A 14,521-nucleotide genomic window follows, 5' to 3' on the forward strand; every position below is an offset into this window, starting at 1 on the left:
TTAGGAGGCTTGAGGTGCAAAGATTCGGCATCACGCACAGACGTAGAAACTCGCGAACACAACTCAAGTTAGCGGAACTTGCATCTTGGTAAAGGTGACCCTAGGCACCGCCCAATTTCCTAATGTCAAAGAAAAAAAAAATTCAGTCAGGCTCTGAAGCAACTATTGCCTCACCTTGAATCATTCGCCAATTCATGAAGCCCCGCCCTTTCCGCCCCGGAGGCGGCCAGGCTCGGTTCCCCTCTAGGCTTCTTTCGGGCCTCTCTTTATGGTAGCGCTGAGCCTCTCTAGCCTCGCTTGCCGTTCTCTCGGTGGTAAACTCCAGGAAGCGCTGAAAAGCGCGTACCCAGGCCGCGCTCTGAGGCGGCGGGTGTGGTGCGCACTCGGTTGTTGGGGAGTTCAAGCTAAAGGTAAACAGGGGGTAGAAGGGAAGGTTCGGGGCGTGGAGACGGGTTTCTGAGTGGGAGGGGGGCCCGGGTCGGCTGAAGGGGGTCCCCGAGCGGAGGAGGGGGAGCACGTTGGACACGTGAGGGGAATTTTCAGCTACGTCCTGGGGCCTTCCGCGGCCTGCCGCCCTGCCCCGACCCCTTCTCCCTCCGGTCGATCTGCGGCCTCTTGTGTCGAAGTCAAGCACAGTTCCTGCCGACTCTGCCGGTTGTCGCCTCCCTTGGGGAGACCTGGAGCCCTCCTAATTTTGACTTAAGGTTTGTCTTATTTAGAGGAGAGCTTTTGTGGCCTAGAACCCCATTTACTGCTTATCGGTCCGCTCTGTGGGTTTTATTTTTTAAATCAGAACCTTCCCAGTCCTAGCTGTTTGGTTGAGGCTGGAGGTCGAATAGTATTCTTTTCTCCGTCCAGGTAGCATGAACATAATAGGGGTCATATGCTGTATCTGTTAAACGGCCGGTGAAAAGTAGGGTAGTTTTGCATGCAATGCAGGAGACCCCGCTTCGATTCCTGGGTCGGGAAGATCCCCTGGAGAAGGGATAAGCTACCCACTCCAGTATTCTTCGGCTTCCCTTGTGGCTCAGCTGGTAAAGAATCTTCCAGCAATGCGAGAAACCCTGGTTGGATCCCTGGATTGGGAAGATCCCCTGAAGAAGGGAAAGGCTACCCACTCCAGTATTCTGACTTGGAGAATTCCATGGCCTGTATAGTCAATGGGGTCGCAAAGAGTCTGACACGACTGAGCAACTTTAACTTTTTAAAACTATACTTTTACCTTTACAATCTTGTCCTTAGCAAGGCTTCCCATACTTTGTCATTCCTAAAATGTATTAGTTTCCCAGAGGGGAATCATTTACTGAAAAATAAAAAAGATGAAACTTTTAAGTTGAGTAATTCTGGAGTAGGTATTCCCAGGCTCATTTTTTGGAAGGAAGGAGGTTGGGATTCTAATCAGGCTAAAGAAAGTGTTGCTTCGCAGATGGCTCAGTGGTAAAAAAAAAAAAAAAAAAAAAAAACCCCGCCCGCCAATGCAGGAGATGCGGGTTGGTCTCTGGGTTGGAAAGATCCCTGGGAGAAGAAAATGGCAACCCACTCCGGTATTCTTGCCTGGAAGATCCCATAGACAGAGCAGCCTGTTGAGCTACAGTCCACAAGGTCACAAAAGAGTCTGGATGTGACTAACAACGAAGAAAGTGTTAAGGACTTTTAACTGCTCCAGTGAGAAGAAGCCCCTAGGAAAGGGCTTGTGTGGGAGGAACGCATGTAACCACAGGATTGAGGTAGGGAGGGATAGTTGCAGGATCCTGAGCATCTGGTTATACTGATTTGGGGGAGATTCAGCCTTCTCTGTGTGAGATTCTGGCAGTTGAGGAAGATGTATTCATTCGGAAGATGTTACCTACTGTGTGCCAGGGGTAGAGAAGCTACAGCTGTAACAGGACCCAGATGATTCCTGGCCCTCATGGAGCTTAGTATATAATGAGAAAAACTAACAGCAAAGAAGAAAGCCTGTGATGAGTGCTAGGAAAAGGGAAGTCCTTTAACTTCGTTCTTCTTTTGGCTTAAGTGATACAGAAAATAACACTATATAGCTCCTGCCTTCCAACAGCTAAGAAGTAATAGAGGCAAATTTTCAAACAGAGAAAAAAAAGGATCTGTAACAATAGAATGTGGGTAAGGCATGCCAGAAAGGTGAAGACGGGGACACTATCTTGAAGGATAAGTTAGCATTGCCTGGCTTTCTGAGCAAGAGAACAGTGAGTCGTGAAGCCCTGTCCACCTTCTTCAGGGGATCTTCCCAACCCAGGGATGGAACCCATGTCTCCCACATTGCAGGAGGATTCTTTACCAGCTGAGCCACCAGGGAAGCCCCAATATGAAGACTTAAAATGTAACAGAAACTTTCAGGTAGTGTTTTTTGACCTGCAATGTGTGATGTTTGAACAAATAATGCCATACTAAGTGTCCAGACTTTTGTTTTCTAGGAAGAGATGGGTGTTTTCCACACAGTTTAAGATCACAATCACTTACGCAACATCTGTATTGAGTATTAAGTTAATTGTGGTTGTTATTCAGTTGCTAAGTCTTGTCTGACTCTTCTGCAACCCCATGGACTCTAGCCTGCCCGGCTCCTCTGTCCATGGGCTTTCCCAGGCGAGAATACTGGAGTAGGTTGCCATTTCCTTCTCCATAGTATTATAAGTAGTATTAAGTACTGTTAATTAATCTGTTTAAAAAAAAATTGAAGCACTGTTAAAAAATTAAAGTACTGTTCATCTCCAGGAGTAGTTAGTACTGTTTGACAGTTTTGACCACATCCACAATTCAGGTGAAATAAAGAGAGCTTTACTCATTCGTCTTGGTCTGTAAAGAATCCCTCAGTTGTTGAATTTGAGGGGTTCTGTTCTCTTTGGCCTTTAAGGACCCTAGAAATAGAGACAAATCACAAATGGAGTTTGGAGACCTGAAAGGTTTGCTGAATTGTTGCAAATACGAACACTGTGCAGTATATTAAAGTGTTAGTCGTTATTGGGACAAAGTGTTAGTCATATCCAACTCTTTGCAACCCCTTGAACTACAGCCTGCCAGGCTCCTTTGTCCATGGGATTTTCCAGACAATACTGGAGTGGGTTGCCATTTACTTCTCCAGGGGATCTTCTGGACCCATGGATTGAACCTGGGTCTCTCACATTATAGGCAGAATCTTTACCACCTGAGCCACCAGGGAAACATTATTGTGCAGTATATAGATGGGACTTACTATTTTAATCCAGTCACCCACCCTATGTGGCGCATTTAATCTCTTTACATTTAAAGTGATTATTGATAGGTATGTGTGTTCAGTGCAGTGCAGTTCAGTCACTCAGTCGTGTCTGACTCTCTGCGAACTGCAGCACACCAGGCCTCCCTGTCCATCACCAACTCCCAGAGTTTATCCATACTCATGTCTATTGAATCGGTGATGCCATCCAACCATCTCATCCTCTGTCATCCCCTTCTTCTCCCACCTTCAGTCTTTCCCAGCATGAGGGTCTTTTCAAATGAGTCAGCTCTTTGCATGAGGTGGCCAAAGTATTGGAGTTTCAGCTTCAGCATCAATCCTTCCAATGAACACTCAGGACTGATCTCCTTTAGGATGGACTGGTTGGATCTCCTTGCACTCCAAGGGACTCTCAAGAGTCTTCTCCAACACCACAGTTCAAAAGCATCAATTCTTCGACACTCAGCTTTATTTATAGTCCAACTCTCCCATCCATACATGACTACTAGAAAAACCATAACCTTGACTAGACGGACCTTTGTTGGGAAAGTAATGTCTCTGCTTTCTAATATGCTGTCTAGGTTGGTCATCACTTTCCTTCCAAGGAGCAAGCGTCTTTTAATTTCATGGCTGCAGTCACCATCTGCAGTGATTTTGGAGCCCCAGAAAAATAGTCTCTCACTGTTTCCACTATTTCCCCATCTGTTTGCCATGAAGTGATGGGACCAGATGCCATGATCTTAGTTTTCTGAATGTAGAGCCTTAAGCCAACTTTTTTACTCTCTTTCACTTTCATCAAGAGGCTCTTCAGTTCTTCTTCACTTTGTGCCATAAGGGTAGATCCGCATATCTGAGGTTATTGATACTTCTCCTGGCAATCTTGATTCCAGCTTGTGCTTCTTCCAGCCCAGCGTTTCTCATGATGTATTCTGCATAGGCAGGGTGACAATATACAGCCTTGACGTACTCCTTTCCCTATTTGGAACCAGTCTGTTGTTCCATGTCCAGTTCTAACTGTTGCTTCCTGACCTGCATACAGATTTCTCAAGAGGCAGGTCAGGTGGTCTGGTATTCCCATCTCTTTCAGAATGTTTCACAGTTTATTGTGATCCCCACAGTCAAAGGCTTTGGCATAGTCAGTAAAGCAGAAATGGATGTTTTTCTGGAATTCTCTTGCTTTTTCGATGATCCAGCGGATGTTGGCAATTTGATCTCTGGTTCCTCTATCTTTTCTAAATCCAGCTTGAACATCTGGAAGTTCACGGTTCATGTATTGTTGAATCCTGGCTTGGAGAATTTTGAGCATTACCTAACTAGCGTGTGAGATGAGTGCAATTGTGTGGTAATTTGAACACTCTTTGGCATTGCCTTTTTTAGGGATTGGAATGAAATCTGACCTTTTCCATGTACCTATTGCCATTTTGTTGATTGTTTCTGGTTGTTTTTGTAGTTCTTCTCTTGGTCTCTTCCCTAGTGGTTTGATGATTTATTTTTTCACTGTTACTTTTGGATTTCTTTCTTTTTTGTGTGTGTATCTGTTGTAGGTTTGTGGTTACCATAGGTTCATATATATTGACATATAATAATGATGTATGTGTGCACATATATATATTTTATATATACATCATTTTATATATATATATATAAATTCACGAGCTTGCATACTAAGTTGCTTCAGTCATATCTGACTCTGTACAACCATATGGACTGTAGCCCACCAGGCTTCTCTGTCCATGGGATACTGCACGCAGAAACACTGGAGTGGGTTGCCATGCCCTCTTCCAGGGGATCTTCCTGACCCAGGGATCAAACCCACATCTCTTGTATCTTAGACTAACACAGAGACAGTTTCAGAAACTCTCTGCTCATTTGGCAGACGCTTTAGGGTTAGTAAATGGATTTCCTTCATCATAGTGTAGGTGCCCTTTAAACAGCTGCTTTTTTGTTCTGTCCCAGGATGGGCAAGTCTGTGTACAGGCTCCTCAGTGATATTCCGCCCTTCTGAAGACCCTTGTTGGGGGTGGGTTTCCCATTGATACCATGTCTCTGTCTCTTTTACCCATCCTCTATATGACCCCTCTATCACTTGTTCTGCAGCCCTCAGTATTTCTTCAGCAGGAGTTGATCTGTATGTAGGTACAAATTCAGCATGTTCATGTGAAGAGATAAGTTCAGGGTCTTCTACACTGTCATCTTTGACTGGAACCTCCCAAATATTTTAAATGATACTGTGGACTGTATTATTGTCTGAAGTTCACATTATGGTGCCTGGGTCTTGAGGCTTAAGACTGTTTCACTTAGCCGTTTAACCTTTCTCTTGGTGCCCATTCACATGTCCTGTAGGTAGTATTTGAAAATAATAGGCCCAAAAAATTGACAGTTGCAAGAGGCATGACATGTGTGTGCACGCACCCATGCCTGAAACTGCTGATTTGCATAGGAGGGGTGAATGGAATTACTATTATTTTTTTATTAAATAAAAGGTAAATGTGAAAATGCCTTATATAAAATGTCCCTATACTGAAAAAAGACTTTCTTCATGAAAGGGAGAGATTCTTAAAAGTTGACCTAAAAATACAGTAAGTTTTTTGTTTGGTTGAAGTTCCTCTTAATGTGATTTTTTTCCTACTAACTTTAAGAGTGGTAACAAAGTGGTTCTGCTTTAACCCCTGTAGGAGGCCTGCGATCGGGTCTTAGAGCTCATGTTATTAGGAAAACCTGCTAGCATCATGGCCTTGTTTGAGGTCACTTCTTAAGTGCACCTAACCTACTTACCTTAGAGTTGGGTAATGGATAGCAAGAAAAAATGCTTAAAACTTAACTTGAAGGGATCTAGAAAAAATAAATTTAAATTGTAGTGTTTAAAAACCAAACTGGAATTAAAAGAACAGATTGGAAATTGCCATTGCAAAAAGTCAGGGTGGGCAAAGTGGGTGAAAAGGGAGTCAAAAGGTACGGACTTCAGCTGTAAATAAGTAATGGGGATGTGACATCCAGCTTGATGACTAATTAATAATTCTGTACTGCATATTTGAAAGTTGCTGAGGGAGTAGACTTTAAAAAAAGAAAAATCAAAGAAAGAAATTTGTAACTGTGGGGGCAGATGTTAACTAAACTTACTGTGCTGATCATTTTGCAATATATACAAATATTGTATTGTTTCATTGTACATCCGAAACTAATATAATGTTGTGTCAGTACCTCAATTTTTTAAAAAGGCATATTCCTTTTTAAAGTGAGCTGTCAATGTTCACATTCCCTGAGCTGTCAGTGTTGACGTCATATGAGGAGCAGATATCCAGTACTTGTGTTTACTACCTCAAGTATAGAAGAATGAAGTGAAGTCTAACAAATCTATATTTACTTCTTTCTCTCTCAACTCTTCTGGGAGTGTTATAAAAATATTGAAAGTTAATCTTAGAATCACAAAACATACTCTGTTTAGTTATTGAGGGAAAGTATTGGCAATTCTAAAGCAAGAGAAAATTGAGAATGCAGAACTTTTTAAAGAAAGTGTCAAATAATAAAATCCAGAGTTAGTAGGGAGAGACTTTATTGAAAGCACTGTTGCCAGAGGGGAAAAGAGATTATTGCAGTGAAGCGAATTCTCGGACCAAAAGATTTACCAGCTTCTCAGGGGAAGAGTAAACAGTGCTTGGAACAGAACTGCTTGGTCTGATTATAGATCCCAGATTGTTTTAGCCTGAGGCCAGCCAGCTCTTTCTCTGGAGGGATCCTTTGCTGGCTCTGGCTGAGGTTATACCAAAGTTCAGGGGCCTAGAGGAAGGAGAGAAACTTAAAATATGGTTAGCTATATTTTTCCAATTTTGTTTCAATTGATTATTTCAGTGAGCAGTTCAGCTGAATACTCATAAATTTATAAATGAGACAATGGGGATTTGGAGGTCCTTTGTTCTGGTTGTAGGTGAACAGTGGGATGTTCTTGAGTCTTACAGAAGCCATACAGAGAGTAGGAGGGTTTCTTTAGGCGAGCCTGTTCAAGAACCAGGAGTACAGGTCTCAGGTAGAATTTAACTTGTTAAAAGGCACTTTGCTATTTGAAGTGGAAAATAATTAAATGTACAGATAAAATTCATTGAAACGTTTATATAGGAAGGCCTTTAGGATACTCATTGACATTCAGGAATTAATGAATCCTGCATCACTTAGTTTGGAAATACTTACAAACCGATCTCAATTGTACCATAGTGAAATTTTCCTAAAAGTGGGGTAGGGAGGGGAGAGTGGAAAACCAATCTAAATTAATCAGGTCTAAATGAACACATTTAGGGCTTGTTTGTTATATGGTTTTTATCTAGTCCCGTAAGAAGCTGATTTTTTTTTTCCCCCTTCTGTGAGAAATACTAGATACTGTGCTGGTCCAAGTGACTTTTCCTGTGTTTAACGTATTTTCCATAAAAAATAAAAGAGGAAGTAAAATTGTGACTGTGACACTGATATAAAATCAGTAGTACCTGGTTTTTATTTTCCTTATTAACAAGGGGATTGGTAAGATGTTATAACCAGTTCAAATAACAGAACAGACACATTTATTGATCAGGAATATTGAAATAAATGAGCAAATAGAGGCAAAACTGTCTTCTTCCACAGTGAGCCAGGGGAGTCAGTTGTACCTCTGACAGACAGAATTTACAAGAATATGGACAAGAATTGCTCTGCATTGCTGTTAGTTATATACTCTTGTCCAGTGTAAAATAGCTCAAAGGCAATGAAGACTCAGAGCTCCCACATAATCGGAATGTGGTAACCTAAAGGTTGTACTCTCAACAGCACAGTTTTCCATTGAAGCCAGGTATTTTTCTCCAAACCTAGTTTATGAAATTTACAGCTCCCTCTCCCCCTCTCAAATAATCTTCCCTTAAGTATCAGACTTCCTAGAAGGCAAGTGCATGTCTGTGTGTTTCTTATTCTTTTTTTTTTTTTTTATTAGTTGGAGGCTAATTACTTCACAACATTTCAGTGGGTTTTGTCATACATTGATATGAATCAGCCATAGAGTTACACGTATTCCCCATCCCAATCCCCCCTCCCACCTCCCTCTCCACCCGATTCCTCTGGGTCTTCCCAGTGCACCAGGCCCAAGCACTTGTCTCATGCATCCCACCTGGGCTGGTGACCTGTTTCACCATAGATAATATACATGCTGTTCTCTCGAAACATCCCACCCTCACCTTCTCCCACAGAGTCCAAAAGTCTGTTCTGTACTTCTGTGTCTCTTTTTCTGTTTTGCATATAGGGTTATCGTTACCATCTTTCTAAATTCCATATACATGTGTTAGTATGCTGTAATGTTCTTTATCTTTCTGGCTTACTTCACTCTGGTCTGTGTGTTTCTTATTCTTTTTTGATGTACTCTGTAAATATAGAAGGTGCTTGGTTACTGTTCTGTTAATTGAATTATCTACAGTGAAGTGAGTGAATGCGATTCTAATTCAGTGAGTGCACGGGCCTTGTGAGAGCTCTCTTTTCTAATAGGTCCCAGCTGCTGCTAGCGCTGGTTCATGGACAGTGAGTAGCAGTGTACTTAAGGAAGACGTTGTGCTGGCTGTGCTGTTGCTTCAGTCGTGTCTGACTCTCTGCGACCCTTTGGGTCGTAGCCCGACGGGATCCTCTGTCCACAGGATTCTCCAGGCAAGAATACTGGAGTGGGTTGCCATGCCCTCCTCCAGGGGTCTTCCCAGTCCAGGGATGGAACCCATTTCTCTTACGTCTACTGTATTGGTGGGCAGGTTCTTTACCACTCGTGCCACCTGGGAAGCCTTGGCGAACATAGCACCATGCGGCAAGTGAAGAGAGCAACATGAGGCTACTAGACTACCATTTGAAGGAAAAAAAAATGCTAATTCTGGGGCACATTGCCAGAGCACAGGCCTAAGTGAGCAAAAGAAACAGTTGCTTGGAAACAAATTCAGAGAACTCTATAGTGGAACCTTAGCCTAAGGGAGGGCGTTGGGAGTTAACTACAGGGGAGGAGTACCAGAGGGGTAAGTTTTAGAAAGCAGGCAGCAGCCACTGAAATCACTGCCTGAAATTTTGTGCTTCTTGAGCTAGCCTGGCTTTTTTTTTTTTTTCTTTTTTAAAGCAATGTTTGAATGTAAAACTGCTTTGATACAGGTGTGTACACTTTTATCATGACAGTTTCACTCAAGTGAATGGTTCCAGTATGCCATTGAGCTTTAAGCAGTGTGAAAAATACATTTTGTACTACAGCTGGCCGGGGCACTTTAATTTTTAACTGAGGAGGTCCTGTAATTTGTTCATCGGTAGTTCAGCTTTCTTTTAGCAGCACAGAAGAGGTGGGAGATAATGTGAAACTGGCACCAAAGAAAGATCTCTACTTACTGGAAGATGGTGAGGGAAAGGCACAGTAAACGAGGCTGCTAAATTTAGCAAATAAAATATAGGAAACCCAGTTTAATTTTAACTTCAGAGAAGCAACAAATGACTTTTTAGCAATATTTGGGATATGATTTAAATTGTTTATGCATTATCTAAAATTCAAATTTAACTGAGCATCCTGTATTTTATCTGGCAACTCCAGTAATAAATAATTCTACCCTAACAGTGATACCTGAGAGATCCCACACATTGTTCTAATTATAATAGCTTTATAGTAAATAAATTTCTTATTTTGATTTCCTTCAAGATTATCTTGGCTTTCTTGAACCTTTACTCTTCCATAGACCAGCTTGCTAAATTCTGGGTGGTGGGGGATTTGTGGAATACCTGGTGAAACTTTGATTGTAATCATACTGAATTTATAGATAAATTCCTGTAGAATTGACATATTTACTGTAGTCAAACTAGCCATGATTATTTTCTAATGTTTTTGTAGGCTTTTGGTAAATGTCTTTCTACTCCTTGCTTGCTAAGGGTTTTCTTTTTCTTATGCAGGCTTTGAATTTTATCAAATGCTTTTTCAGCTTCCCAGATAAAAATTTTGCAGCACAAATCTGACTGTCTTTAATGTTTTCTCTAGGGTGATCTGCTAGAGAGTGTTCTCTAGGCAAAAATCAGAAAGAGGAAACTCACTAGAATCAAGCATGATGGATCCATGTTCAGTTGGAGTCCAGCTCCGTACCACAAATGAGTGCCATAAAACCTATTATACTCGTCATACAGGTTTCAAGACTTTGCAAGAATTGTCATCAAATGACATGCTTCTACTTCAACTGAGAACTGGAATGACACTTTCTGGGAACAATACAATTTGCTTCCATCATGCAAAAATTTACATCGACAGATTTGAGGATTTGCAGAAGTCATGTTGTGACCCATTTAACATACACAAAAAGCTAGCCAAAAAAAATTTACATGTAATTGATTTAGATGATGCCACTTTTCTGAGTGCAAAATTTGGAAGACAACTTGTACCTGGTTGGAAGCTTTGTCCAAAATGTACACAGATAATCAATGGAAGTGTGGATGTTGATTCTGAAGACCGGCAGAGAAGAAAACCTGACTCAGATGTATGTAGAGTCAGTTTTTTCTCCGTTACTTCTACAATGTAGGGTTTTGTTTAATTATAAAGAAGTCATTTATATCACTTATTACAGTTGGCCCTTAAACAACGTAGATTTGAACTGTGCAGGTCCACTTATATGTGGACTTCTTTCAGTCAATACCATACTATTACAATCTGTGGTTGGTTGAATCCAAAGATGCAGAGGCCCAACTCTGGGACTTGAGCAGCAGCCTGGCATTTTGGTCTCCACAACTGATCGTGGAACCAATTCCACTAGAATATCAAGGGATGGACTTGAATGCAGTGAATATAAAGTTGGGGAGGTAAAAATAGATGATGTTTTCTAAATATTTGTGTAAACCCAGATTGTATGGTAAAGAGTGTTGGCTTAGGGAAAGAATAATATAATATTCCCTAGACTTTCAAGCTGCAACTCCTAGTGCTAAGACATTCTGGCATTGCCAGAGCTTAACAATCTTAGCTCCTTTTCTGATACTGAAGTAACTTAGTAGGTTATGCCTGCCAGCAAGGGTTTGAAATACAGCAGAATGAATTCCCTTTTTTATGAAAGACTTGAAAACTGCTGCTTTAAAAGGAACTTCAGAAGTGACTTGAAATAATTGTTTCTTATTTCAGCCTTTCTTTTGACTTTGGCACTATCCCATTCTTATCTGGGTTTTTAAGATGCTTGTGAGTTTCCTTTGCGTCTAGCTCTGAATTCATTCTTATTATTGTCAAGGCTAATTTTAGGACTCCCTACTGTCAAAAAGCATACATTTTTACATTGCAAGTATTAAATATCTTATAACTCTCTTCCTTATTCACATGCCTACATTTAGATATTTAACCGTTATCAGAACAGTTTTAAGATTTCATAAAGCTGTCTGGTGTAGAACAAGGACTGGTATGTCAAAGGAGGACTTCTCAAATTTTCTATTTATAAGCAATTTATAATTCTTGCTGCTGGCATATTTTTCTCAATTTTCTCCTTTCTATTAATAAACCAAATTAAAAGATAATTAAAATTTTAAATTATATATAGTGCTTTTCCTTTGTTATCCCCTCAAAGGCATAGCTCCAGGACCCAGTATAAATTTTGTTACATTTGGGCACTAAAACTTTTTTCTTTCTTTTTTTGCAAGTTCCAGACTGTCTTCCCGGCTAAGAAATAATCTGGGTTTAATGTTAAGTGAAATATCTATGTATGGTTTGATATTAAGATTTGAGTTACTAATTTCTTAACCTTTATTCAGGGAAGAACTGCTAAAGCTTTGAGGTCATTACAATTTGCAAACCCAGGAAAACAAACTGAATTTGCTCCAGAAACTGGTAAAAGAGAAAAAAGAAGGCTTACCAAAAATGCAACAGCTGGTTCAGACAGGTACACTATGTGTTGTTTAAGTCGTATGTTAACTTGCCTCACATCTGTACTGTTTTCCTATCTTTCTCTTCCAAGTTTTGAATTTTCTGGTTAGATAGTTTAAATTTGGTAATCTGGAATTAGTAAGAACCCCCAAGGGTCTCATAGAAAATTAAGGTGTTCTTTCCACTCTAAAAATTTTGTTTCTGAGAAAGTCTCAATGAAGTGAATAAGATAATCTTTTTGGCACAGTAATTAAAATAATTTAAGCATACTATACTTCTTGTAACTAAAATAATTATTTGAAAAGCATTAATACATCGTTTGTATGTCTCTGCTCTATAGGTGGCAACTAAAACCTAAATTTTATGAGAATGCAAGGTTGTTTTTTATTTTTTAATGTCTAAAATAGAAATGGAATCCCCAGTGGTTCAGTGGTAAAGAATCTGCCTGCAGTGCAGGAACCACAGGAGACAAGGGTTTGATCCCTGAGTTGGGAAGATTTCCTGGAGGAGGGCATGGCAACCCACTCCAGTATTCTTGCCTGGAGAATCCCATGGACAGAGGAGCCTGGCAGACTGTAGTCCATGGGCTGACATAAGAGCTGGACATGACTGAATGACTTAGCATGTATTTTCTAAGAGTAAGAGTCCTTATATATAGAATGTCCTCAAGCAAGAATTACTTATGCTTCCCTAGTGGCTCAGATGGTAAAGAATCTGCCTGCCATGCAGGAGTCCTGGGTTCAACCCCTGGGTTGGGAAGATCCCCTGGAGGAGGGCATGGCAACCCACTCCAGTATTCTTGGCTAGAGAATCCCCATGGACAGAGGAGCCTGGTGGGCTGCAGTCCATGGGGTCACAGAGAGACAGACATGACTAAACTTCTAAGCACAGCAAAATAGAAACAATTTTGGTGTAGTTAATAGAACAAACAAGAAAGCTAAATTGTTTAGAATATGACTTTTTAAATGGAACATTTCTAAAATACAAATTGACAAATGTTAGTGTAATCATTCAGAATTATTTTTTACACAGGCCATTATTCCATCTGTGAAGGTTTTCCATTGAGTCATTAGGTGCTTTTAGGCCAGATTTGCTAGTCTGTCAAAGAACAAGAAACAGATTAATTGCAGTATAAAAAACAGCTGGATAGTATACTGTGATAAAAATAGAGCTATGTTCACAAAGCGGTAAAGAGATTGGTTGCTAATAAAATGTACCACTATTATGTATTCTTTTCTTTTTGGTAAGGGATGAATAGTTTTAGCAACTATATTATTAGTTTTGGACACATTTCACCTGCATTCCTTTGGATATATTTCAGCCCTTTACAAGAGAGGGCCGCCTTCTCACAAGCAGTTTGTTAACTTATTTGTAGAGTAACTTTGAGTCAGGTAAGCCATATATCAGTTTGGCAGTGTTTCATCCATAATCCAAAACATTTTATCACCCTTAAACTTTTTTTCATTACCTTATTGTCAACTAAATATTTAGAAATAAAATATGCATGAAGTGTATAACTTGCCTTGTGTTTGTATCACAGACAAGTGATCCCGGCTAAGAGTAAGGTCTACGATAGCCAGGGCCTCCTGATTTTCAGCGGAATGGACCTCTGTGACTGCCTTGATGAAGACTGCTTGGGCTGCTTCTATGCCTGTCCTTCCTGCGGGTCTACCAAATGTGGTGCCGAATGCCGCTGTGATCGAAAGTGGCTGTATGAGCAAATTGAAATCGAAGGAGGAGAAATAATTCATAACAAACATGCTGGATAATTTGTGGTGTCCGCTTGTGACCCTTTCTGTATTTCTAAAGTTTTGTAATTCTAAGATACATGTTAAAGTTGGTTTTGCCAATTGACGCATATGTACTCAGTGCACTAACACTGCCTTTTGGGTACCTTAAGTTATTTGATGTAAATTTAGATGGACTGTTTATTACTCAGCAGTCAGCTCTTCAAGCCTGTCTGAGTCAATGTAAAGAAGTAGTGTATAGGCAGTCCTCTGTTTATACAGTTTGCATGTCCATAAATTTCCATGACACTGATACAGTTAAATAAACCAGTTCCTTCACAGCAACAGTTGAAATTTAAGTTCAGTTACTGTGGTATGTTAACTGTGAGTAGTTCCACAAAGTACAAACTTCCTGCTAGCTGTTAAGCTCTCCAGTCAGTATGTGACACATGTACTTCAAGATCAGTGACTAGTCAAACTACCTCTCAGATCCTGCTAATGATTCATCACTGCACATCTATTACTCAGTTTGTTCAGACAGCAAAGCACATAGTTGTGTTGTATCCTTGTCACCCATGTGACCTTTTACAAAGCGGGTAATCAGAAATGACCAACAGAGATAAAATTGCAGTCAAGAAATGAAAATGATAAAGCTAGAGGTGAGACATGAATAGATGGGGTTAGAGAAGGAATCACTGATCATGGGAATGTTGCCAGTGCTGCTATGCTAAAGCC

The 14,521-nt window shown here is 40.5% G+C and overlaps 1 protein-coding gene across 2 annotated transcripts; it reads left to right on the top strand.

Moving 5' to 3' along the window:
- Nucleotides 1–252: 252 nt before the first annotated feature.
- Nucleotides 253–14,131, top strand: LOC122450064 (ADP ribosylation factor like GTPase 14 effector protein). Of its 2 annotated transcripts, none has more exons than XM_043482203.1 (4): nt 253–410; nt 10,209–10,698; nt 11,948–12,075; nt 13,600–14,131. In XM_043482203.1, the coding sequence occupies exons 2-4, from the start codon at nt 10,273–10,275 to the stop codon at nt 13,826–13,828; spliced, it is 783 nt and encodes a 260-aa protein (XP_043338138.1). In that variant the 5' UTR covers nt 253–410; nt 10,209–10,272; the 3' UTR covers nt 13,829–14,131. The 2 variants fall into 2 exon arrangements, with proteins under 2 accessions (XP_043338138.1, XP_043338139.1); XM_043482204.1 differs by lacking the exon at nt 253–410 and adding an exon at nt 557–704.
- The last annotated feature ends 390 nt before the right edge of the window (nt 14,132–14,521 follow it).

This window comes from Cervus canadensis, chromosome 11 (assembly GCF_019320065.1).
Source record: "Cervus canadensis isolate Bull #8, Minnesota chromosome 11, ASM1932006v1, whole genome shotgun sequence".
Lineage (NCBI taxonomy): Eukaryota > Metazoa > Chordata > Mammalia > Artiodactyla > Cervidae > Cervus > Cervus canadensis.

Coding starts and splice junctions, on each gene's coding strand:
- LOC122450064 (XM_043482203.1), top strand. CDS start 10,273: ATGATGGATCCATGTTCAGTTGGAGTCCAGCTCCGTACCACAAATGAG. Junction 10,699..11,947: donor GAAGAAAACCTGACTCAGAT/GTATGTAGAGTC, acceptor ACCTTTATTCAG/GGAAGAACTGCTAAAGCTTT. Junction 12,076..13,599: donor GCAACAGCTGGTTCAGACAG/GTACACTATGTG, acceptor TTTGTATCACAG/ACAAGTGATCCCGGCTAAGA.